This window comes from Uncinocarpus reesii, genomic scaffold (assembly GCF_000003515.1).
Source record: "Uncinocarpus reesii 1704 scaffold_4 genomic scaffold, whole genome shotgun sequence".
In the NCBI taxonomy this organism is placed as follows: domain Eukaryota; kingdom Fungi; phylum Ascomycota; class Eurotiomycetes; order Onygenales; family Onygenaceae; genus Uncinocarpus; species Uncinocarpus reesii.
In genome coordinates this window covers 2,382,812-2,407,734 of record NW_003052497.1, presented here as the reverse complement: position 1 = coordinate 2,407,734, position 24,923 = coordinate 2,382,812, and the positions used below count along the sequence as shown (strand labels likewise).

Sequence of the window (24,923 nt, the reverse complement as noted above, 5' to 3'; positions counted from 1 at the left end):
TCCATGGCATGGTACATTATAATAGCCTGGATATGTCAATTCAGTTCTCTACCAATTCAACTACTATTTCAATGGACATTCAAGACTTCCTTGGACTGAACACTGGAAATTCTCAATTATTCCATTTTACCATAGCACACGATGGAATCTTGGAGGACACAGTTTTGTTGTGCATGTGGCACTGTTGTGGGTGGCCTGAGTGAACAGTGGGTTGAACATTTCCGCTTGCCTGCTAAATCAATGGACTGGTTGAATCATTTTAGGGCGTGTATGTTGAGAACACATCACTAGCAATCAAGAGAAGATGAGCAGACACTTACAGGCCAACAGTTATCGAGCAACCCGACTCTTCATATAAATTGAGTGGGGTGGGCGTCTTCGAAATGTTCGATGGTAGAGCCTTTTATAAAGTACCACTTGACCCTGAGCTGGAGATGCACCGACCAAATGCAAAGCGGCCATCAAGAATGATTCGCCTTAGTTGTTGTTGCCTGTTATCCAAGAGATCAAACTTCTGTGGAATAAGGCGCAAGTTCCGGCATAGCTTCCTCATCCATGTCTGTTGTTGGGACTGGATTAAGGACCGTTTTATCGGCCCCAGAGCTCTGCAGGATGTAGATATTCTGGTCTCGGCCATGAGACGGGTGTGGAAGGAACATTTCCCTTTGCCACCATACGAGCTCCAAGAACACATCGACACTGACGGGCTGTTCGGTTATGAGTGGGTCGGAGATATGCGTGCAGGACGTCCAATATTCGGTCAGATAGAACATCTGAACATCGGCCCGGCCTTTACTGCCCTTGAGAGATCCACTATGCATACGAAACCTTAGACGCTCGTAAACCGAACCAGGCAACGGACAAGGCAGCTGAAAAGGGATCGAATTCGCGGGATATACACAGAAGGTGCCAGGAATACACGTCAGCCAAGTAGAGCGAGCACGTCGACTGCCCCCATTCAGCGTTTGCCTATTGATATTATGGAACTCCATCCTCGATGAACTCTCGACGAACCTGCGGGATGCGTCCAACGCCGTCGACGCCTTTCGACTGGCAAATGCCGGACCAGTGCTGGAAACGGAGGCTTTCAAAAGCTTTTCTTGACGCAATCATCGAGCTCGATCCACCGAACGGATCAAAGGCGCACAGCGGTGACGTTACCCGACGAACTAGACTGGCGCACGTTTTTCATTGGATTTTCGCGTCTGTCTAACAATTCTTTGCAGGCACTGTTGAATAGGGTGCGAATATTCACAGTCCTAGAGAGTATTCGCAGTTCGTTCTACGAAATCCAGAAAGCGAAGACGAATGAAATGGGGGTGTGAGAAATTGATACAATACACTGAAGGACACATTGGAGTGTGCCATACACAAAACAGCATCAATCTGCCACAATCTATGTACTCCTGTTGTAGTTTTAATTTCTATACGTCAATGTCAGTGTGCTTCGCCATAAGAGCACAAGGGGGAAGGCCAATTATATATGCCGTAAGCAGTAGGCACATTACTTGCGTTGGGTGTGCCGTTGGTTGTGCCACGGCACTCCGCTTCAACCCACTCATCCAAGACGGTGTGGGAAGGGCTAGGGATTTGGGAGCAGCCATATCTATTCCGGCCTCCCCACAGGAGTCGAGGCACTCTCAATATCCGGGCTGACTGAGAAGTTGCAATTATGTTATGGAGTTTGGACACCTGTTAATTCCCAGGCGTCAGTTAGGGCTGAGGCGACTTACCTGGATCTATATGTTCGCGGCGGAGGGTTAGGGAGCATAACGCAGTGGCAGCGGTGGGATGTTTGAGAGTTAGCGGGAACATGAAGGTAAAATACAAATGCAACAAGGAGATGGGGTTAGAAATATGTCAGACTAGGCCAAAGGAGTCAAATCACCATGAGAAGGATGGGGACTGGCAATAGCAAAGTCTTTTTAGTCTTGGATCGACTTCATAAAGGAGTCAATCCGCGTTCAGTGGTTTGGAAATCCAGTGGATGAGCTTTGAAGCCGAAGCCCCAGTGAAAACCCTCGAGCATCGGACGATGTTAGGTTAAAACCAAAGAAGTCAGAGCATCACTGAAGAGATGGAAACTGGCATTGGCATAACCGTTGTGATCTTAGGTCAACTCCCATCAGGGAAATTTACCTTAGCTCAATCCCTTGAAAATCCAATGGGTTGTAACTGTTAGGTTTCTCTCGGTCCGCCACCTGAAGCGATTTTGGCCCGTTCAGCAAAAGCTTCGCGTGCCAGCCAACATCCCCCCGAAACTCAACTATGCTTAGGATCGTCGGACTTGATTGAGAAACCTACGCAGGTTACCGGAACGGTCATTATCAGCATCAATCTCCCTGTAGTTGCAACGATGATCAACGCTAGTGCGAGTCACAGTCCAGGCCACTGCTCGTGTCCCAATACAGAGCATCGCTCTCATTGATGGCCGATGAGGGTTAGCTTGAAGTAGATTATGACAATAGGCAGTTACCTGATCCCTGTCTATTGCCGTGTTCCGACCCGAAGTCCTTTTGAATTCCACATAGAGCTTAGGAATCACCCGCTGCTCCTGGATTCTATAGAACACCACGTCAACCCGGCGCCGACTACCCGGTCGGGGTGGTTGCTCTGCAGCAGAATACAGATAAATTTCTGAATGAAACCACCTTTGAAACACCGCCGCCCAAAAACGATGGGTCACAGATTCATTCGCACGTCGAACCTTTGCTTCCTGGTAAAGGAAGCGCAGGTCGGCTTCGTTCGGCTGCCGCCTGATGAGGCTCATGCCGAATGCTAGAAAGGATAGAAAGAAGTAAAAGGAGCAATATGAACCAAAATAAAAAAGTTATATAACTGTTATAATGATGAGTTCTTGCTCAGGGAGGGAAGAAGGAAAAAGAAAGAAGAGAAGGGAGGGAGAGAGAAGAAGAAGAAGAAGAAGATGTGTTGTATCTGATGCGTTACCCCAGAGATGGTATTAGAGCGCGTTCATTTGAAAACAATGACACGAGCCATTTGCTTCTGTAATGGTCACAATACAAGATGCCAGAACTGAAAGCTCATTATTATCCATACTGCTGCTGCTGGAATTAATATTCAAAGCGAGCTGGTGAGCCAACTGGCCGGTAAGTCTGTCAATACAACAAGTTCAAGAATGCTTCAACCCAGCATCATATTACAGCTTTTCTGAGGTGTCCTGAAGCACATCAATGGTATTTGATCTGCTACATTTAACCCAGAAATTCGGCACTGGAGTAAAAGCCGGCTTCATATACACTCTCTACCAAATAGGTAAAGATACTTTTTCCCAAACACAATAGGGGTTGTGTTAATGAGGTATAAATGCAGGGTTTCTTAGCAAGCTCATGGGAGTAAACACTTCCCATGATCCCCATTGCCTTGAAGCCACTGGCGTTCTAGGAGTGGGACAGCAGTCAACCATAGTCTTGTGGAAGCTCGATACTAGTAGTAGGTTACTAGTATCCTTGCTATTGAGGTGCACCCAGTGTCAAGGTCACAAAGAAATCATTTGAGAGGCATCATGTATGAAGAGTGAGGATGTTGACTGGTAACTGTAGCATTGCTTGATTGACACTCTGCTCAGGTACCACAAACTGGCACAGTAGTCATGATGGACTTCCAACCCGGCTTCTTCTTTGCTTGATCTTTCTTACTATTCTTCATTTCCTTCTGCGGAGGAAGGAAATACCACTCCCAACATCCCCCGTTTTTTCCAAGCCAAAGGTACCAGGAGTCCGCATCTTCATTGGAACAACAATGCAGGTGACTTGGGGCCTGCTATAAACAAGCCCAACTTAGAAGGGCAAATAAAACAGCAACTAGCTATTTTTGGATGACGCTCGTAAATCAAATCTTTCACGAGGACGAGTGAAGGCCTGAGCGAGGTGGTTGTGTGGCCTTGAGCGACCACCTGACTCAGGGAGTCTACCGTAGATACTCACTGGGGAATGATCCCAATGTTATACATTGAGTTTAAGCGACCTTTAAATTAAAGAGCGCAGATAGACTAGTCTTCGCCAGACCAAAAAGATCACTGATATCATCCATGCTGTGTACTGGAATGGAAAACGTTGCTCACCTGGGGGGACAGACACCACTAGTGATACCCAGAAGCCTTGCGGAAATGAATGCCTTCTCTGCATTAACTCCCGGATCTCTGAACCATGGAGAAAGGGTCAGATGGAAAGCATACCTATCCTTCTCCTTCAACTATAGCCACCAGTACTGGAACCCTGAAGCAGCCGAAGGCTTATATGTTAGCTATGTGAACTGCTGTATAATGACAGATAGAACAGCCTGCCTCTCGCCTGACAGAGGGATGAAGGAACTTAATGAGAAGGACTTCATGGCCATATGGAGGGAGGATCCAAAAAAACTCTCCACCCAAAAGGCCCCCTCTGCACAAGGCTCAACGAGCAAGAAGCCCATATGGAAACTGAAGAAAGGAATGACTGATTATTTGATGGCAAGCCCTCCCAAGAGCCCCCTGAAATAGCTTAAGAGAGGTGCCTGCCGACAAAAAATATATATAAGGTGGAGTGACACAGTAGGAGGTTCGATTCCCCTAATCTGGTGCTGGTGGTTGAGTGTAACCCCTCCGGCTGGCGAGGTTAATCCGCGCCGAAACAAAAACAACAACACGCTGGAATGGAAAACGTTGCGGTGTGGTTGGTGGAAAAAGGCAGTATCAGGCCAAGCAATTCTGCTACCAACAATCAGGGACCCATCCGCCGTACTCTGAAGCTCCTTGCTGGACAATTCAAACTTCAATTTTTGTGGGAGACCACATCCTGTTGATGGGAGCAAACAGCTGCAATGGGTGCCAGCGATCAACATCTTGGCATTTCCGGCTAATGTTCATCCCGAGCTGGGTTGCGACTAGTTAACTAGTTAGTTAGTTAGTTAACGAGTTAAGTTACCCAAGAGCCGCCTCCCTCCCGAGTCCGGATTTCGCGCGAAAGCACTATTGATCGCTAGGGATAATGCTATTAGGACATTGAGCTACACTGGTGAAGGCATTACAGATTATGTATTCTCATCAAAAGATTGATGAATTGTTGGTATCCTCTTTTCAAGTCTACTGTTGTTATAGACACTCTGCTAGATTGTCAATAACTTGAGAGTAGTTGATCTGATGATTGATCTTTAAACTCTTCTGATTCAGTCAATTATTTTCATATTATATAAAATCAATTGATGATGCTGCAAGTTCTAACTTTAATAATAAGAAATTCTTGATTTCTTATGAAAAGATCATGAGAAGAGGTGGCTTCTTCTGAAGAACAACCACTTCTCTCCCTCATGGAGGCTGGGCCAGTGGGACTGAGATACCATACCTGATCCTGGCTTTCCTCTCTCATTTCCCTCCCATGGGACTGCTCAGTCGGGACATCGATGCCTGGGACGGAGCCCGGAACCCCGGACCTTCGTATATGCGGCAAGGTCTTCATTGCCGCACCACAGGCAAAGACTCGTATTTCAGGCCTTGAAACTGCGCTCGCTTTTAAAAATCATGCCTGCAATGCTGTCACACTTCCATTGTGCATCAGGGACCCCCTGCTCCGATACTGGATTCACTTATCATAAACTGTGTAACCCCTCAATACTCTTTTCGGCTGTTTGCAGTCCATCTTCAGTCAGCCACAATATGTAGCATCCTACTCCTCCTATAAACCCGGGTTTATTCCTCATCTCTCCCTTGTTATTCCATTCTCGTCAAATCTAACTAGCAGTTAAAGATGGGTTTCAGCACTTCTTCCAAGGAGATCTCTCTCCGACGCATCCCGAACGCCCATAGAGGCAATCCTATAACTAATCTGTGCGCTTATTGCAGAAGGGATAATGGGACATGGTGGTACAGTGAAATTACCCTCGACTGGAAGATGAGCTATGACCTTGAATCATATCGCCTTCGCTTGGACTCCGGGCCGATAGACCTAGTGGTGCGCGAAGCTTCGAACCAAGGGTGGCTCACTCCATGCATGGCTGATATTTCCCTCACTGCTGGAGGGTCCGTGTTGGTCTGCGAGCCGAAGTTAGGCCACAAACTTGCGCTGGCTCTGGACATGTTTTTCCATAATGACAACGGCAAGTTAATATATCAAATGCCGTGAGTTCCTCCTCCGACACTCAATGATGTTATCCTGATAAGAAATCATTACTAGGCCCCAGAATGTCCGGTCTCGTTTGCTTCATTTTCGAGTCAGCGAAGGCGGTGTCCTCAGTGGTTTTGCTCTTACCGTTCACGGTACACTTCAACACACGACGCTAGATCTGAATGAGCATCTCGCGAATCAAAATGGGTGCATTGTGCGGAAAAGAAATGGCAATTTCAGTTGGACTGCTAGGGACTTATACCTTGATGATGATTGGGTATTCAATCTCAGTTTACAGTACGAAAACCACACCTGGAACAATAATATACAATGCTGGGAGCTATTGGAAGAGTGGGTTAGTATCGATGATGATGGAATACTAACAATGCAGGAACCGTGGGTTTGATTTTGTTTCCCTTTTCCATTTATATTTATCAGGAACTAATTCCGTACTCATACGCGTAGTGCTGGTATATGGGACTTGCGGGGACCCTTTTTCAGGGCTTTGGAAGAAATTCCAGTGATAGGCTATATAGTTGCCGGTATTGATGCCATCAATGGTGACACTGTGAGTTGGTATTCAGAGAGTTAAGTAATGGATATATCACTAACTAGAGTGCTCTGAATCTTTTAAGGACGAGGCCATCCGCGCTGCTGCCGAATGCACCTACGGAACTATTGTGCTAGGCGTTGGGTTTGTTGCTGCCATTTTTTTCGGGCCTGTTGGAGTGGGAATCGCATCAGCAGTTGCGGGTTTTGCTGGCCTATATGCTAAAGCTGCTATTGGGCAGTACATCAGCGATCCTGCGATGCGGAATGAGGTGACTGCTATTACTATCTATCGAGTCCTCGTATCAGAGCTAGTAGTCATTGCAGGAGTAGGCATCGAGTCTATGTCTGGTTCTTTTGGCGAATTACTAGAAGAAGAACTTATGCAGGAGGGATTTAGTACCCTAGTTACTGGCATGGGAAAAATGTTAGGTGACACGGGGTTAAAGTTCTTGACTGAGAAAGATATGGAAATGTGAGTATTCCTATTCCTCTTGACCGAGAAATCCTAACAAACTGGTCCACTCCAGAATTACCAAAATTCTCCTTGATGCCATTCGAAATGGACTGTCAGAGGACGATATCAAACATAAGTTCGATGACTATGAGAATGACGGTGTGGACCTTTTGAATCCCCCGCCACCGAAAGATCCTGAACCAACCAGTCCCACTGGTTCTGATGATGATGGCGATGGAGGAAAAGCGGACCCGCAGGGTTCAGACGATGACTCCGATGCGTTTTCGGGAATCGATGACGGTGATCTCCCTCCACCGGAGAAAGACCATCATCCTTTTGATGAAGGGGAAGGTAAAAATGACCCCTTCAAACGCCGCAAAGGAAGGTACAGTACTCATTCTGCTACTACCTTGCATACATTTACGTGGAAGAAACGGCTGATACTAGTTCCAGATACTTTCTACCTGGGGGAAGCCCAGTGGGCTAGCAGCCATCGCGTATTGCAATATACTCAAAAGTACTTTTTCACTTCCAATAAATCAACAGAATGTTAAGAATTTCTTCAATTGTCACACTCTCTGTTGTGTTGTTCCTTTGTCTCGATAGCCACTGGACCTGACAAGGAGGTGGGTAGAATTAAGGGTTTGGACTGAAGCCCGGTGGGCTTACGTTATCAATGCTTGATCACGTGGCAGGTCAAAATTAGCGCATGCCAAGGCCGACATCCAAAGGCACTTCCTCCAACCATCCCAGAGCATCTCGGCCTTGTCCAACACTTGTTACGTGCGGATTACATTGCTTTGACTTTGCTAATTGCAACATAACAGGATAACATACCTATTTCCTGCTCAAATGGCCGACTATCAAGCTATCAAACCCCCAGATTCTCATGTTTCCCAAGTAATCCATGGATCCCATCAGAGGACCTTCTTACTTCGGAGTTATTGACATCATCTTGCGGACAATTTCTTTACTGGTCCGTTGAATCCTAATTGGCTACTGATTGAAGATGCTCAGCATTGACACTGGCATGATATAGAGTTGTCAATACATGCCAACATCACAATGAGTTGCTACTTAGCAGTCACATCTTGCGGCCGCTAGAAGCCTGCTTCTGCCTGCCGAACTTTACCAGAATTCCTGATAATTTCATTCTTTTTGCGCTAAATTATCCCTGGGTTATTGAAGTAGCAATCCATCAAAGTCCCATAGTCAATATGCTCTGCAAAAGGACTAACCCATTCTTTTGCCTCCTACGTCAATGAAAGCACATTAGAAGTGCTAGAAGAGAAAACGCCAGGATATTTGCCTGGTCATCCAGCGCTCGTGGAGATGATACAAAGGTCCGCGCCCGTGTTTGCCGCCCGTATCAGCTTCCTATGACTGGAGACTAAAGTATGGTCAGACGTATCTTGGGGGTGACCAATATAAATATTAGCGCAGCACATCTCTGATGTTATTTAGGGGACTGTTGCCTGCTACTGACAAGACTCGAACATTGATATTGGCTCTTCGGCACTTTTTTGTTGACCTCAGGCTATCGCCTTTCCGGACCAAACCTTGAGCGAATTGATGTTACGATACTCAATCTCGGTAAGCTAACGTTGAAACTCATTCTAGAGCTGATCGAACGCATCCAGGTGTATCTTTTGAAATGTGAACCGCATTTTACCCATTGTGTTACTATACCATACCAGAAAACACCTCCATTTTACCTCGTTCTTGTATATCGATTCCTTTCTTCATTTTCCTTTATCTACTGTTTTCTATCTACTATTTTTCATCTATCAAATTATATCTTATAGTATTCTCTTCGCAAAGCACCGACAGGTACGGCCGCCTCTACTTTGCTTTCTTCTTTTCGGTATTCTTCTTCTCCAAAACCACCTTGTCCTCTCTCCCGCACAACCTCCCAAGCCTGCTCACTTTCCATAACTGCAAACTTTTCCAAGCCGCAATAGACCCTCCGCGGATTACCATGGCTCAGTCTCTCATGTCCTCCACAAGCGGCCAAGCGGAAGAATTCTTTCGCTTTAAGAGCGTCTCCCAATCCCGGCGAGACTCCAGCATTCATTGCGGCGAGAGTGACGCCCAGATGCCCCGGGTAATCCCAAGAAGATACAATTCAACGGCGACTACGAACATCTCGAATGTTGTCACATCCCTCCAGCGCCGTACTGGAGAAGATCTGGGCACGAGTGCGTCTTCTAAGCTTCCGACAGTGACCTATGCTACGATCATGGAGTGGATCCGCTCTGAACGGATGGGTCTTATGCCTCCCGAGGGAAGTGACTACGACAAGGTTCTGGCCTGGGCGCAGCTTTTTGTTGGCCGACTCCACTCGTTCGACTTGGCAATTGAACAGTTCGCCGGGGACAGCTATCTGGCTGCCCAGGTTTCTTATGGTTATTGTGCCATGTTGCTTGAGGTAGATATCCACCACGCCCAGAATGAGAAGCAATGTATTTATGGCTGATGTGAAAATAAACTAGCTGGGGAAAGAAAACGCCGCAGCCTTGGTGGTTTCCTTTGGCTTTTTCCACAGCATTTCCATGCCACTCATTAACCTTCTCGAAAGGACGGAACTCTTCAATGTTACCCAGGAGATCCAGGAGCAGCTCATTCTGGCGCTATCAGACCTGGTTACGCTCATTGCGTGCGTGTCGACTTATTTCCATAAGGCAATCCGCGGATTAACCACCGCTTCGGTCTCTGTCAACATTTATCGGGCTTTTCCCAATCAGATCCAAAACTTCCACCATCGCTGCGAGAATATTGTCGAAGCCATGTGGAGACATCAGCTCATGAGAGAGAGTCTGGACGGAGATAAAGGTTTTATAACTCTCCGTAAAATATCTTTTAAGCCTACTGACCCCGTGCACAGTATTTGAAGTCAAGGCCATTCGGTCATGGCTGGCCCCGGAAGACCGTGCTCTCAACCATCTGGCTGACAACAGCTCCTACCTGGCTCATGACCGCGAGGAATTGACCTGTCTTTGGATGGGCCAGTATCTCACTCAATTCCTGAAGAGCCAACAGAAGCATCTCAGTATCGCTGGCCCACCGGGCTCTGGCAAGACGGTGCTGGCTTCCGTAATCGTCGATTACCTCCAACATTCTTGTGCGGGCGCGTCCTACCAGCCATTGCTCGTTTCAATTAGTATGAACTCTCCTCTACTCTTAGGGTATCATTGGTTGGATTGATTCTGACAAATGTAGATGGGAGAATCCCCGCTCAGACCAGTTATCATGCCATTGCGAAATCCATTCTCCACCAGTTGTTCGAGAAGCGCATCGGAAATGTTCATTTGTTCCGGATCCTAAGTCATGCGCTATATCAAAGCAGAGCAGCCACTGACCATGGGACCTATGATGCTATTCTCTGGGATGCGATTGACCAGGCTCTTCGCGCCGCTCTTCACGGCGCAAAAGAGTTGATCCTCGTGGTCGACGGGGTCGATGAGGCCACACGAGGTGAAGATGTGCTAATGCAGAGGCTAATCCAGGCGACCTCTGAAGGTTCCCACACCAAGTTGATCACTCTGGGCTCACAGACGCCTCCAGCCACGGCTGAACAGACTTCCGTTCGTATCACGGACGATATCATCTTTGATGATATTGTCGCTGTGGTGCGGGGCATTCTAGCATCTAGCAAGGCCTACCTCGAGCTGCCCTCGATCGAGCAAGAAACAACATTAGAGCATATTGCCCAAGCAGCTAAGAGCTCAGTTCTGTGGGCGAAACTCGTCACCAAACGCATCCGTGATGAACAGAACGCAGACAGCTTCCGCAAGGTTCTTGGCCGTCTGCTGTCGGCCAAGTCCACCATCACCGACCTTGTTCTTCATACAGTACAGCAGAAAGAGGTCACCGCCGAGGCAAGGCTCATGTTGCTTTGGCTGGCAACGGCTCAGCGGCCCTTGCACTTAAAGGAGCTGGCCGCACTGTCTTCCATCGAGATAGACGAACAAAAGATCTCTGACAAAATCGTGGATACTTTACATGTCCTGAAGCCGGTCAACTCGTTGGTGTATCTACAGAATGACTTTTTCTACCTCCGTCACGGTCTGATTCGTGCAGCTCTTCTCGAAGCCTTTTCTCGGGGCAAGTTGATCTCAGGGATTGCGGATCAACATATGAACCTGATGATTCGCCTCCTGATCTACATCAAAGCCAACGTCCCGGATAGCCACGAGTTGTCATCGGTGCCTTTCCTGGATCATCATGACGCCAACGCCCTCCTAGAGAAGAACGCATTGCTAGACTATGCACTGCGCTACTGGGTGCCCCATTTTCGATGGACAGCTGACTTCCACACCCAGGATGGCGAGAAGGCGGTGTCCAAGGAAGTTGCAAAAGTGCTACCCGGGTCGACGACCGTGATTTTACTCCTGCGATCAGTTTGGGAGAATCTCCCAACGCCGGAACTGGTAACATACCAGAACTTGGTCACCAACATCTTCCGCCACACAATGGGCACTGAGAGTGTGCCCACTCTTCAAGCCATCATCTCTTTGGCTACTGTGTACCGCCAGGTGAAAGGCCTTGATGCATACCCTCTGTTTTACGAGGCTGCCGTGCTCAGCCAGAAGTTGATGACAACCCGCCATGCTGTGACTATGCAAATGGCCTTAATCTTCCTCGAGCTGACCTCACCAGAAGTCACCGAGGCTAAGACGGATATTATGATGAAGCGCGAGGAGATGCTCCTCGTCTTAATTGAATGTTACAAGATCCATTACGGCCACTCGTCCGAGAAGGTTGTCGCGGTCATGGAGCAGCTGGTCGAGCATTACCGCTTAGTCAAGGAGGTTCACAAGGCTGAGACCTACGTTTCCATGATCCAATCAACAACTTCCACTGAATCTGGCGTTGTTGACAGTGTGTCTGGATCTCTCCAGGTCCACCTTGTGGGTCATAAACAGAAGACGGATCAAGGAGCTTATGTACTCTCCCTTGACATCGAAGAAGAGGATCAGTTGATCAAAACGGACGAGTTGCACGAAGTCCAGGACTCGATCAAGATGGCCGAGAAGTACATTAAGAGGGGGGACTTGGTAATGGGGGAACGCGTCTATGTTGAGCTCTGGCAACGAGTGACCCGGCAGTCCCGCATCCACCGATCTGCCGCGTGGGAAGGGAAGAAGATGACAGTCATCTTGGCGTACACCAACTTCCTGCGAATGCAGAACCGGCTCTCCGAGGCTTCATCAGTCTTGACCAGCTTCTGGCAGGACTGTGAGTATACGAGCCTGACACTCTCGGAATCAACGGTGACCCATCTCCAGGAGATTGCCCAAATGATGAGGACAGTTGGTCTATCCACGACCGCACTATCTGTCTTAAAGCATTGCTCAGAGTACTATCGCAACACACAGGGGACGGAGACATCGGCCTACCAAGAAACCCGGGAGCTCATTCAGACGATCAGCAAGGAAGCGGTGCAGTCTGCTAGCTCGAGTTCGACAACAACGCTCTCCGAAACTATTTTGGAAGAGATGGTCATCGAGATGTCGACTTCCGTAATTTCGGTAGATAAATCCTTTTATAGCAGTGTGGAAACACTCGTGGACTTGTACGTCTCGCAGCGGCGCTGGCAGCAAGCGATCAGCTTGATTGAGAAGATTCTGAGCAACACCTGGTCCTCAATATTTGTTACAACCTTGCAAGATGTGACGCTTCCACACAAAAACGCCGACTCTGCGTTGGCACTCGCTGAGCGCCTCGCCCAGTGCTACCACTCTCGCTACCGCTTAAGCAAGGAACAGGATATTCGTCTGAGGATCTATTACGCTGTACGATCAGGACTAAACATGGAAGACAAACTGAGACAACACCACATCACGGAGCTGCTGCTCCTTCTGGAACGATCTTCACAGACTGAGGCAATTATCAGCGTCTACCAGGAGTTACTGGCCGACTATACCAAATACTACGGCTCTGACCATATCATTGTCATTCAAACTCTCCACAAACTGGCCGAGCTCACCCGACCTCGGCCAATTTTTCTGGATTACTACCAGCAAATTATCCAGGCCTTGAATAAGGATGGCAAGCAGTGCCACCCAGATGCATTGGAGCCGCTCAACATAGTAACGATGGAGCTTTGGACGCAGGGCCGCTATTCGGAAGCCCTACACTACTGCACCATACTCTACACGGCATTTATCCAGCAGCCTAAACTCAGTCCCAAGTTCCAGGATCAGACCTTCGTGCGAGAGATTATCTCTCGCTATACACAATGCCTGCGGGCAGTGAGCACGGAGTACTCCGTGCTCCACAAGGTGACTGCGGAGTATCAGACCAAGTGCAAAGCTGTGTTCGGCGCCACAGCATCTATCACCATCCAGGCGACTTTAGCCCTGGCGCGTCTGTGCCAGGAATCTAGACATCACGAGATTGAGGCTATTCAGCTCTATGAGGAGCTTCGCCAGATTCGGTCCGAGGAGGTTGACGTGCAGGAGATTTCCGCGGCGCTGGATGCTCTATATGAAGAGCAATACACGAGAATTTCCTCCCAAGGAGCCTCTGAGTCTGTCTCCTCGGAGCAGACTAAACAGGTGATCCAGGTACTGCGAAAGCGAGTTAGCACCCTACGGGAAACATACGGCTGGGCGCATGAGGAGAGCCTAGCCGCGATGAAGGAAATCGTCAACCTGCACTTCAAGCGAAACGAGACAGAGCTGGCGATTCAGGAACTGCAGGAGGCTACAAGACAGGTCCTCTCTTCAGAGACTTCTGCGACATGTTTAAGCTTCGCGGCGGAGACTATTGTGTCTAGCTACATTGCAGCTCACCAGAGGCAGAAGGCCGTTGACCTCTTAGAGGAAGTCTATCGCCAGGTGATGATGAAGGATAATATGAACGTCAAGTCGACACGCTTCGATCTCACGTCGAGGAGTCGCGAGAGCCTCGTCTTTCTCGCTCAGCTGGAGCACCGTCTCCGCCGTCAGTCGTCGACCGTCACGGAGATCCTCGCTTCCTTGACGACGGAGCTGGTTTATTTTGAGGAGCTCCACCAGGGGATTCGCTCAAAAAGTTCCTTCCTCTCCGTCAGCCAATCAGCCGCCCGTCTGTATCAATTCCTGTTGAAGAACCGGCGGCACTCGATTGCTGATCTCGTGCTGAACGACTGCATTAAGTATTTCCTCACCACCGAAGGAAAACGCTGCGGCTTCAAGGCCTCCCCGGAAACAAACAGCTTCGTCACCATGATTCTGCACTACTTTAGCGAGCGACAATCTACTGATCTCGTCCGCTCGATCGGTATCGCCAGCAACAGCCAGGTCGCTAACCTGATCAAATCACAGCGGTATGACGAGGCACACGATCTGGCCCTCGCCTCGTTCAAATACATGTCGAACCAGGAAAGCTACCGCCGCAGCCCACAGATCGCGCGGTTCGTCCTAGCTCTGGCCGTCAACGTCGCTGCCCACGATGTCAGTCCTCAACCCGCGGAGGGCATACGGAAAAAACTCCTCAGCGCTTCCGCAACAATTGCCAAGGATGTCCTCAATGTTTTGTCACAGATGAATATCAATATCTCCAAAGTCGGCCTCAAGCACCTCGACACTTTAATCAGTGCCCTAGGTTCGCAGCAAGACTATCAGACCCTAGCCACTGTTCTCACCTCCATCTGGAACTCGCGCGAAGGGGAACGCGACTGGAATGCCTACGTTACTCTAGCTCTGGGCCGTCTAGTGATTATGTCCAAGTATCTGGTTGGTGAAATCCCCGCCGCCGTCCGGCTAGCCGAAGATATCGTCTACAACTGCCGCCGCGTCCACGGAAGCCGGCACCCGTTTGCTCTTGAAAGCTCCATCTTACTTTCACAGCTATATATCGGGGCTGCTTCCCACTACCAAATGCGCAAAGACGGCCACGAACTAGCAAATCGGTACTACAAGCGTGCCGCGCAGTTACACGAGACCGCTCTCCATGTCCTGGCGGACCCGACCTTTGCTGAGCTAGACGGCTCCCTAGAAGGTGAAACAAGCATCAACGGCCGTGCTTTGGAAACAGAGTCCCCTGGTTCCGCTGAAGGTTCCATGGACGCCTCCATTACGGGCGACCACGTCCGCCACCACTTCAATCTGTTGAAGCTCGCTCTTCAACGACTCGGTGCCTGGCCGAAGGATTTCGCAGAGTACGAACGGTTGAATGCGGATTTGTACCATGAGTATCCAGAGGCGTTACGGGGGATAAAGGGAGTCGAGAAATGGAATCTTAAGGCTTTTGGGGCTGGAAAAGCGGAGAGTGACGAGGATCAGATTGATATGGGGGGTAAGGATTGGCATTTTTGGGCGGAAAGAGGGAGACATGGGGAGGGGATGGGGGCTATTGCGGCATAGCAGTTTAAAAGAATGCATTCAGTGGTGATAATTTTTCACTTTAACAACAGCCTTTTGCTTGATGACAACGGCTCCAGTTGCAGCCTCATGTAAAGGACTACCGGTAGTTAGTTAGCTTTCATTCGGACGCAGGAATTCTGAGCATCAAACTCGATCCCGCGACTTTCTTAGCGTTTCTCGCTCTGTGTCTGTGATGCAGTTTGCAATTAGCTCAGTGCCTTGGTCTATGGACTGGAGCAGCATTGGTTGTGGCAATAGTTGATCGTGCCATAGATTTAGCTACAGATGAATTTTTTTTTATTTTTACTTGATGAAGCAATTTCACGACTCTGTAAAGACTCTCAGTATTCATCTATGCCCATGTGACTCCAACAGAGTGAAAACAAAAAGTCCAGGGATAGTTCCCGGTGTCAGTATGCGAATCCCGGCATTCGTGAACTTTGTTGGAGAAGCTCTCCTCGGAAATAGGAGCGCAGTTAACAAATCCACGAAATCCACAAAGCCGGATGACCTTGAGAAAAAAAAAAAAAAAGTGACGATTCTCTGCCGGCTTCTTAGCCATTCCATCACCGCTGGTAGGCTCTCTTGTAGAAAAAAAGGCCACACGTCACCGTACTTCACGAATCCCACAAGGAACCAAGTTAACTACAGAGTAGCTGCATGGAATCATTGGAGAAATGGAACACACACATCCCTGGCAACTCGGGAGTTCGGCTGAAGTGTGCGGACGAAAATAAACAGCTCTGAGTATTAGGTTCGATTATCATTACTGCGACCGCCGTCTCGCATCATTACATACATACAGAGCACACCCGGCATTTAGCTATTAAGCAGTTGATCGATCCAAAAGCCCATCCTTGGTCCTCACACGAATGCGCAGCGCCGCATCGGTTGTCTCCGACATGCGGTGAACGAGCGCAATCAACCCTTTGATGAAACGTGCCTGGACCGTATTACAACTCCCCCGCGCCTTTTTCTAGTGAGTAATAGTACACGACAAGAAATAATAATAACCACACACCCCCTGGACAAGCACAAGATCGTATTGTACATGCAGGATAAGCCCAAAAGAACTGGCGCAAGTCGAATCGCTGCGATGCTCGGCTCCTGGCCCTTTATTTTTTTTTTGGAAACAGCGTGGCTGGAAATTCAGAAGCAAAAGAGAAACACCGGGGTATCGCCAAGTGGTCAACACTGTGGCGCGAGGAAGTTGGCAGCTCCTGTGGGCCTGATGCTGGTTCGGATCCCCTCTTGGGGCGTTTCTCAGCCCTGCAACCTGAGGATGCGCGATGCGAACATGCTCCACGCGCCAACGCCGATATCGCCTTGGCGGAGTGGGGAAGGCCTCTTGACGAGTGCGAGCATGGTAACATCATGTCCAAGAAGCTGGGTATCAAGCTGAAGGGAGCAAGATCAGAGCATTTGAAAGGAAAGTCGGAATCCATCGTAAGAGATAAATAAGAGAAAGCGATATGTCCCGCTATGCACCGCCCAGCCAACCATGAAGAATATATACGCGGTCCCGAGTCAAACGAGGCGACAAGAAACGGAGAATAGGGCCGGCGAACGCTCGGAAATTGAGATTAATCATCAACAATCTATTTTTTTTTTCTTCTCGGAGTGGGCTTTAGTCAAACTCCATTTGTTGCCAATCAGCTACGGCGAGAGACGTCAGGGTAGATTGGGAGAAAGGAAGGGGTGCCGTCGGCTGGAAGTAGTCCAAATTGTCGCCGGACAACAGCGGATCATTACCGTGTACAAGACCAGGGCGTCCCATTTCGAACCTCGTGGGGAGTTGATATTCCCACAAGGATGGCCGAGGTGCATTCATCGAAGCCGTCAAAAGTTCTTGCCGCTGAGCCAGAGCCGCCTGTGATTGCTGGGAAAGATCCGTGGACTGAACGCTTGTAAAGGACGAGTAATCGCCAATCGAGCTTCCCGATTCCCGTCGGTTCGTCAGGTCGGGACGGTCGGTCATATATCGGTTCCGGAGCGCACTCACACTTTCCTCAAACGGCTCTTCCATCTCGTTCAAAACACCCAAGGCCTCGAGGATTTCGTGTGTCAGGGGACGGCCGTTGCACTCTTGCACCGGCTTACCCGGCCATCCCTCGCCCTCTTGTACTCGCCTATAGAGCAGTCGAAGACCGGCCACCAGCTGGTTCTGCTGCTCTTCTAACATCTCCATATAGCTGGCGAAACCAGGGAACCTGTTGCGTCATTCAACCAATCTCAACCTAAAACTGCATAGTGGGAAACGAGGGCTCGGGAGCTTACCCTTTGGGGTACACCTTTTCCTGTAGCTTCTTTCGCTCTCCGTACTTACAAATCGTATTGTCGGTCCTGCACCGTTGGCAAGGATGGCTCCCGTCGCACTAACGGGGGAAGAAACGGGAAGCATCAGTAAAACGGGCACTATGGACGGGGCAGGCTTATTGAGTTCTACCTTTGACTTTTTCATTCTGCACCGGTCGCACGCTTTGCCCACCCTTTTCCGTTTAATCTCGTCTCCGCTCTCTGGCGTAGACGAATGCCGGGAGGCCATGGCTGTGCTGAGGGAGTCCTATCTGCAAGTATATTGAAATTGACGAGAGTATCCAAACCGCGTTTGGACACACTAGGAAAACAATAGGGGGTTCCCAGACTTTTAAGCCTTGGGTATTTCTTCTACAGTGTAGTTGGTCGGGGATGATGTATGTTTAACAGCCCAGCGCCCACGGGCTGGAATAAGGTATCCGGATGCGCAGAGTGTTTCCCGTGCCGGGTTGCCAATGTCAGGATGGGAGGAGAAGCTCTCCAGCGGGCAGCAGGCCGGAAAGAGCGATGGATATCTTGCGCAATTGGAGCAAGGGCGTGATGGACGGGAGGTGCCTGAGGCGCGAGGATGGCTATGCAAGCAAGAAAGGGGGAGTGGTATCAAGCAGGGCGGAGAGGTTCCTGTAAGCAGTAGTGGTAGGATGAAGCAAGCCGTTTTGCTGGTCGAGGCTTGATGGTATGGAAGTTCGAATGCCAGGAGCATAACAGAGGAGGGATGGGTTGAGGGTGGGCTCGAGGAGAGTATTATTATATCACCGCAGCTGGACTAAGGTTTAGGCCATGGTACAGGGCCAACACCAGGATTATCGATCGGTCGGGCTAAGACTTTGAGCAGTTCCTTTTCCCTGGTTGATGGAGGAACAAGAAACCAACGGACAAATCATAAATTATATTGGGTTTTCTGGAAGCAGAGCAAAATTACCAAGAGAACGTCCGTGGAACCGTGGAGCATCATGGCACGGCTCCGTTTGACAGGACCCAATTTGCCAGGATCCCGATTCTGTGCATGAATTCAGCCTGGGGCTTGTTGAGCTGTATTTTATTTACAATTTGTTTCTGCTTGTGTTGTTGCTACTCTTTTGGAGGCACAAGATTCTCGGCGTTCTCAGGGCCATCTTGGCCGAGCGGAGAGGAATTCGCTGCCAAGCGGAGAAGGGAAAATTGCTTGCAAACTGGGAGGCAGCGAGTCCCAAGCTTCTTGGTGTTTTGGCGAGCGAAAATACCGCATAACTAGATTACGCAGGCGAGATGTATCGAGGATCACGATGATGCCGCTGATGCTCAGGAGACAGAGGTCACTATAACTAGTAGATGCTTATTTGCATTCGGCTCCCGGACCACGGAGCAGGCCTGGCCGTTATGACGATACATAGCGTGCTGTAACATTACCACCTCGCTCGCCAGAGATCTATAACTATGTGTGTGCATTCACTCAGAAGCGAAAGCCGGGTCGATGAATAACAAGATTCGCTTCTCCTTCTCCGGCCTCCAGAGTTGCAGGTTGACTTGTCCCTCGTTGCTGCGACCTCGACCAGCCTTTTACGTTTGCGCCCCTCGACGTGACGGTATGCTTACAGGGGTTTCCGTGCAGGACGTTGTTTTCAATACCGGAGCCAGTGAGTGCGGTTTGCTCCGCGGTGCTTGTCAGCATAACTCCACGCGTGGAACTCGCTCCTTTTTTTTATTTTTATTTTTTTATTTTATTCTTTTTTAAGCCTGAGGTTGACTTGTGACTGGAGCTAGGGTCGGCACCTTAGCCGTTGTTCGACGAAGCACTCTTCGCAGCAGCGACAGAGCACTTGACCGACTCAGTGTAGCAGACGCGATGAGTCAGCCGGTTGAGTTGCGATGCCGAAAGAGTGGAGCTGGAGCGAGCGGGCTGTCGTGCTGAATAATCCGAGTTATGCATTCCGACCGCGCACACACAATCCGAACGGACGGCTGAGCTGTCTCCCAGCGAGATGAAAAAGGGGGGATAACGCGATGCTTGAGGTCAAGGGCTGATCTCGCATGGCGTAACTACGTGGTGTGCTCCGCCTCCGTAATCTGCATCAGGGTCCCCCCGAGGATGCACCAGCCTCCAACGGCTTCACAGTTGGTTTCCGTAGAATGAGGGATGCAAAATCCCAACACCATGCATTCGCTCATCCCAATGAGGGCAAGCCCCGAAAACGAGATTGCTGCTGAATCGGCATGAGCCACCCGAGGAGGGGACAGGTGTCCTTTGATACGATAGGGCGCATGGGGTTTCGTTCTTTTACTCTCAGTCCGCGCAGAATGGCCGCAAGCCTGGAAGCCAGCCCCAGTTATGATGACTATTATGGAGCGCCCGCCTGGCTCTTCGACTCGTTACATGTTGGCACCTCGGCCACACAACACGCCCAATCGGGCAAGGAGTGCGCCGACGGCAGATCGGGATTGCAAGCATCGCCAAACTCCAGCGTAAACTCCGGACACGCCCGATAGCCTACCTGATGAAGGAGCTGTTTCTGGCCGATCATCGTATTCGCAATGCAGGCGAGAACGATGGAAACAAAAAGAGCCCAAGTCATCATCATAATTGTGCTGCCTGGAGAGAACCGCTGGGATTGCTGGCGTCTTGGCCCCCCAACCCAATGATGACTAACCACCCTGGCACTGTCACCACCTCGAACTGATAATATATATAAACATAGCCCATCCGTGGCTATTGATACCATGAAACAGATATTTGGCACTCAAGTGGAATTCCACAGTGTCGGACCATGGGAATATGCTGGCTGCCTCGAATAGGCTGCTATGCAGACCTCCAACTCAAAGACAGTCCATCGTGACGTTGGATTGATGTCAACCTCATGGCTTCGAATATACATATCTGGACGTCGGGGGGCTTATTTGACAAGACTTCTTTACAGTCCCCCGAGCACCCAGATTGCGTTCTCGAAAAGCCCACTGGAGTATATTGTCACCATGAGACAACCGTCGATGTTCGAAAAATGGGTTACAATCCCCCTTCGACGTCTATACCTCAAATCTTCCAGCTTGTGGAAGAAGTACCGGACTAAAGCCCCATCAGGATCACCGGGCGACTCATTGCTCTTTCAATTTCCATGCGATGTGGTTTATTATATGGTGTCCAATACAGGTCTCTCCCAAGCCGACAAGTTATCGCTAGCGCTGACATGCAAACCTCTTTGGAACTTTTTGCACGGGCAGAAGATTCTGGACAGACTTGTATTGCGAGATGACTGGGAGTTTTATCCAGAAGAAAAACAAGAGCGCGTTGACTTTCTCCGGCGGATTGAACTTTTGTTTCCGGCGCGTTTCCTCTGTTACCGATGTGCGATTTACCATCACCCATGCTGGCACTGCCTATACATCCTCCATCTCACAGCGTGTGAACAGGAATCCGGCGTATTTCAGGTGGCGTATTATACTTGTTTATCCTTCTCCAGAGCTCATGAGATTATAAAACGCTCTCGATACGGCGACTTGCGCCCCCTTACCGACATTCAATACTGCTTTACAGACCAAGGAGTTGTTTCAAGATTCAGCGCCAGGATCGTAGCCGGCGAGCTGGTCGTGAAACTAGATTCTTCAATTCTATTCGTGCGAGGCGACCTCAACTCCAAGGCGCGGGCGTTGTGGAATCTGGAGACATCCGGCCCTCCCCACTGGTATCATATCCGCCGTGCGTTCCGTTCTCTAGAAACCACGGAGAGCGCGCGAATTCGTTTACAGTGCAAAGAGTGCCGCCGCGAGGGCCACCTCACTCTCAGCCCTGCATTTGATGCCGTTCGTGGTGAAGTTAGGTTTACTCAATGGTGTAACTTGGGCCCCTGCAGAGACCCTGCCGACCGCACATGGCAGCGGGTATCCGGAAGCTGTCACGGGCGTTGGGTCCCGCCTCCTTTTTTCGAGTCGGAATATCAACAATACTTTGATGACGTTTCTCCTCGGTTTTCGCGACGAAAACGACCAGTGTGCATCCCTAGTCGTGCCCCTTGAGAAGCTGGTATTCTTGCTAATATGTATGGAGTATATGTCCTTTCAACTCCAGCCCCTTTAGACTTAATGGTAATCTACTGTATTTTATTCTTCAAGACCACCAATCAAGCTCCTGGCAAGTGTCTTTTGATGTCTACACAAACATTTGCAAATGTAAAAGAAACTCGCTGACAACCGCATCATATTCAAACATACTATATACAAAATGCCCCACCAGCCACCCCTCTCTCCTCTCAAAAAAACGAAAGGAAAAAGGCATAAAATGAAAGCAAAAACAAATATAGATGCAGATACAAATAACCATTAGAGTACCAAACACGACGTCCCACGTACTGGGACGTCCGTCAACCTAGGCGCGTATACGGTCGGGAATGAGAGGAACTACAGAGTAGGTTAGCATGCAGAGAGCAAAAGGAGTACGAGAAGAAAAAGCCAATGATAGACATAACAACGGACGGGATAAAAAAACAAGCAAAGCAAATGAAAGCGATATAAAACCAAATAGCGAATGTGTTGGGATATGTGACGGGGAAGTATAACTGAGCTTTTTGCTGGGACCAGCAGAGACAGGAAGAGAGAGAAAGAGAAGATGGAGAGGAGGGAGGGGAAACAGGAGCAAAGCCAGCAATATATAGACAGCCATGTCAGGCTGTTGGGAAAGAAGCAAGCAGTGCGGAGGGCCTTTCGTGTTGAGATATCAGAAAAGCTGGAGGGAAAGCATGAGGCGCGAGCTGATGGAAGCCTCCACCCGAAGAATCTGCAGGAGCGCAGAGCATCCCATACCAACTAGGCAACCCGGCATGCTCGAGAGCTGTAGTCAGTGAAGCGCATCATGACAGTCCTGTGGTGTGTTCTCTTTTAGCTGGTGTGGTAGGCGCTGTTTTCTTTTCTTTATTGAAGGCCACATTCCCCATGGATGAACCCAAGCCTCAGGCAGCACTTGTGTCTAAGATGCCGGTGGGTGAGGCATCCACGAGAAAGGCCACTATTTTGCACTGCGAAGCCACAACTTACATCAGCCTGTTAGCTGGCAACTGGCTTCAGTAGCCCCGTATGCATTGTATACACCTCAGGCTCGCAAGAAGGCGTATGGCAATTTGGTTGTGCGTCTAAAATCGGAGGTTTTTTTTATTATTTTCGTTTCGGTTGTTACATGTTCGTTCCAGTACAGAGACAGCCTTGGTTGCTGTAATTTGTGACTTACGCATCGTAGGCACGCTGGCCCATGAATCCATTTGGATACCGGCTCGCCTGGAACGGTTGAGTCCTATGAGTGGGCCAATGTCAGCGAAGAGTTCGTGGTTTTCATTGCGTGCTGTAACTGGAGAGATTTTGTATATTCCAAGGCAACCATCCCCTTCTCTGTCTAAGCTCAGGAGGCGAATCTCGTGGGTTCCTTGATTCTGCGGCTGGGGATACCTGTCATTCGTCTTCGGCTTTTGGATGACAGCTGTCAAGTTTTGACAGGCAGGGGCCCGCAAGCCAATCGATGTGCCACCACGTGCGGCCAGAGACTTTTATGATGTCAACGCCCGAAAACGGTTATTGGAATGATAACTCTGTATAAAATTCAGATTTCCCTTTTACGGCAATAAGAAGTGGCGAAATCAGGCCTATGACGAGCTCACGGGCGGGTTTCCAGTTTCGGAGCGCAGTCTCCATGGAAATACTTACAATAGAGCCAACAATACCATACAACTAAGTCAAGGGGGACACACTATAAGCTTCAATCTCGATGCACATCCTGCGTACGGGAGCGCAAACCTAAGGGTGCGACGTGCGGCAGCACCCCGCGCGTCCCGCTGTTTCAATGCCATATAAGCTCGACCGGTGACGTCGCATCAAAAAATCCCTGGAATTGCCCGACAAAAAGCCGGCTTGACTGCGGCGAAAAAACCATGTTCGCAGTCTGGAATCGCCGACGAAACGCCGAGCCCACGCCAAGCCCAATTAAGCCTTTTAGCGCCGTGCTTGGCAGTGCAGCCCTAAACTCAAACGAGCCACTCGGCTTTTGCTTGCGATTTCCGCTGCGCCACACAGTCTACACACGACGATAAATAGTGGCAGGCGTACTCTAGGGAGTAATAATGATATGCAAGCAAAGGGAAGATGTACTCGGAATGAGTTCGGAGCTAAAAGCACAATCCGTCCAGTGGACAAGGTTGACAAAAACGCAACTGTTTTTGGTCCCTTCACTTGCAAGGCCAAATCCTGATCGTCGCTCGTCATAGCGGCATCTAACTCGCTATCAAGACGTAAAAACGTATATACTACGTGGGCAGTCATCCCCTCCATGATGTCAGTTTCCCCGGGAGGCCGATTTGGACAAATCCGCCTGTTCGTGCGATATCTGGAGAATTGGCGTTTTCGCCTCCTGCCTTGCGACGATTGATCTCCGTTTCTGGCTCATGGAGATATCTAGATACCAACATAACTTGATTCACAACGAGTTATTTCCCCCGCGCCCTGGGCCGGGGAAATGATATCAGAAATAACGAGAAGCTGCCGTGATATGTCATCAACACATCATGGTTAGAACTGATCAAGACAAAAGGTCAACGGGGCAAAAAGGAAAAAAATGGACTCCGTTGTAGAACGGTTGGAAAAATCGACAAGACAAGCATGGAGAAGGGGGGAAAAAATATAAAAGAAAGGAAAAATCAATAAAAAAAGCGCCCCCATATAGATAATAAGCACTTGGCTGGATATCATCATCAAACCCCCTGCAACTTAGAGAAAATAGCGACAGCGCCCCCAAAAAAACTCCACATTAAACCTCAACCTCAACGCACAGTCCGCCGCCATCTGACGTCCCAGTCCCTGTCCCGTCGTCTTCATCTTCTTCCCCATCATATCCATCAGGCGTCTCGTTCCTTCGAGGATAAAAATCCTCCCGCCGACGATGACGGCGCTGAGATGACTCATACTCTCGACTTTCGAGGACCATTTCACCATGCCGTTCGTCCCCATCCAGGTCCGTACTAGTATCAGGCGTCTGACGATGACCAGGCTTATTTCTAGTGCGCGCCGACTTGCTCTGCGAACCCTTCGTTTCAAGAACACCACGGCCGGTGCGTTCGTTGGCGCCATCGACCGCGCCGGGCGGCAGTCCAGGACCGTGCTCTGCGGTTTTGCCATTCGTTCTCTTTCCAACGCTGCTCG

The 24,923-nt window shown here is 49.4% G+C and overlaps 5 protein-coding genes across 5 annotated transcripts; 4 read left to right on the top strand and 1 right to left on the bottom strand.

Annotated features, from left to right (window-relative positions):
* Nucleotides 1-240: 240 nt before the first annotated feature.
* UREG_06949 (uncharacterized protein) lies at nucleotides 241-833 on the top strand (the record flags this gene model as incomplete). Its single annotated transcript, XM_002583936.1, has 2 exons — nucleotides 241-268; nucleotides 331-833. 2 exons carry the CDS (start codon nucleotides 241-243, stop codon nucleotides 831-833), a joined length of 531 nt encoding a protein of 176 aa, XP_002583982.1.
* Nucleotides 834-5,744: 4,911 nt separating this feature from the next.
* UREG_06948 (uncharacterized protein) lies at nucleotides 5,745-15,458 on the top strand (the record flags this gene model as incomplete). The annotated part of the gene is made up of 12 exons (XM_002583935.1): nucleotides 5,745-6,115; nucleotides 6,171-6,452; nucleotides 6,567-6,669; nucleotides 6,737-7,125; nucleotides 7,181-7,492; nucleotides 7,935-8,007; nucleotides 8,644-8,700; nucleotides 8,913-8,937; nucleotides 9,060-9,535; nucleotides 9,600-9,939; nucleotides 9,992-10,267; nucleotides 10,327-15,458. The coding sequence occupies 12 exons, from the start codon at nucleotides 5,745-5,747 to the stop codon at nucleotides 15,456-15,458; spliced, it is 7,836 nt and encodes a 2,611-aa protein (XP_002583981.1).
* Nucleotides 15,459-17,085: 1,627 nt separating this feature from the next.
* On the bottom strand, nucleotides 17,086-18,003 carry UREG_06947 (uncharacterized protein; the record flags this gene model as incomplete). The annotated part of the gene is made up of 3 exons (XM_002583934.1): nucleotides 17,086-17,668; nucleotides 17,736-17,755; nucleotides 17,785-18,003. The coding sequence occupies 3 exons, from the start codon at nucleotides 18,001-18,003 to the stop codon at nucleotides 17,086-17,088; spliced, it is 822 nt and encodes a 273-aa protein (XP_002583980.1).
* A 226-nt stretch (nucleotides 18,004-18,229) lies between these two features.
* UREG_06946 (uncharacterized protein) lies at nucleotides 18,230-18,448 on the top strand (the record flags this gene model as incomplete). The annotated part of the gene is made up of 1 exon (XM_002583933.1): nucleotides 18,230-18,448. The coding sequence occupies one exon, from the start codon at nucleotides 18,230-18,232 to the stop codon at nucleotides 18,446-18,448; it is 219 nt and encodes a 72-aa protein (XP_002583979.1).
* Nucleotides 18,449-20,051: 1,603 nt separating this feature from the next.
* UREG_06945 (uncharacterized protein) lies at nucleotides 20,052-21,761 on the top strand (the record flags this gene model as incomplete). The annotated part of the gene is made up of 2 exons (XM_002583932.1): nucleotides 20,052-20,216; nucleotides 20,547-21,761. 2 exons carry the CDS (start codon nucleotides 20,052-20,054, stop codon nucleotides 21,759-21,761), a joined length of 1,380 nt encoding a protein of 459 aa, XP_002583978.1.
* Between the last annotated feature and the right edge of the window lie 3,162 nt (nucleotides 21,762-24,923).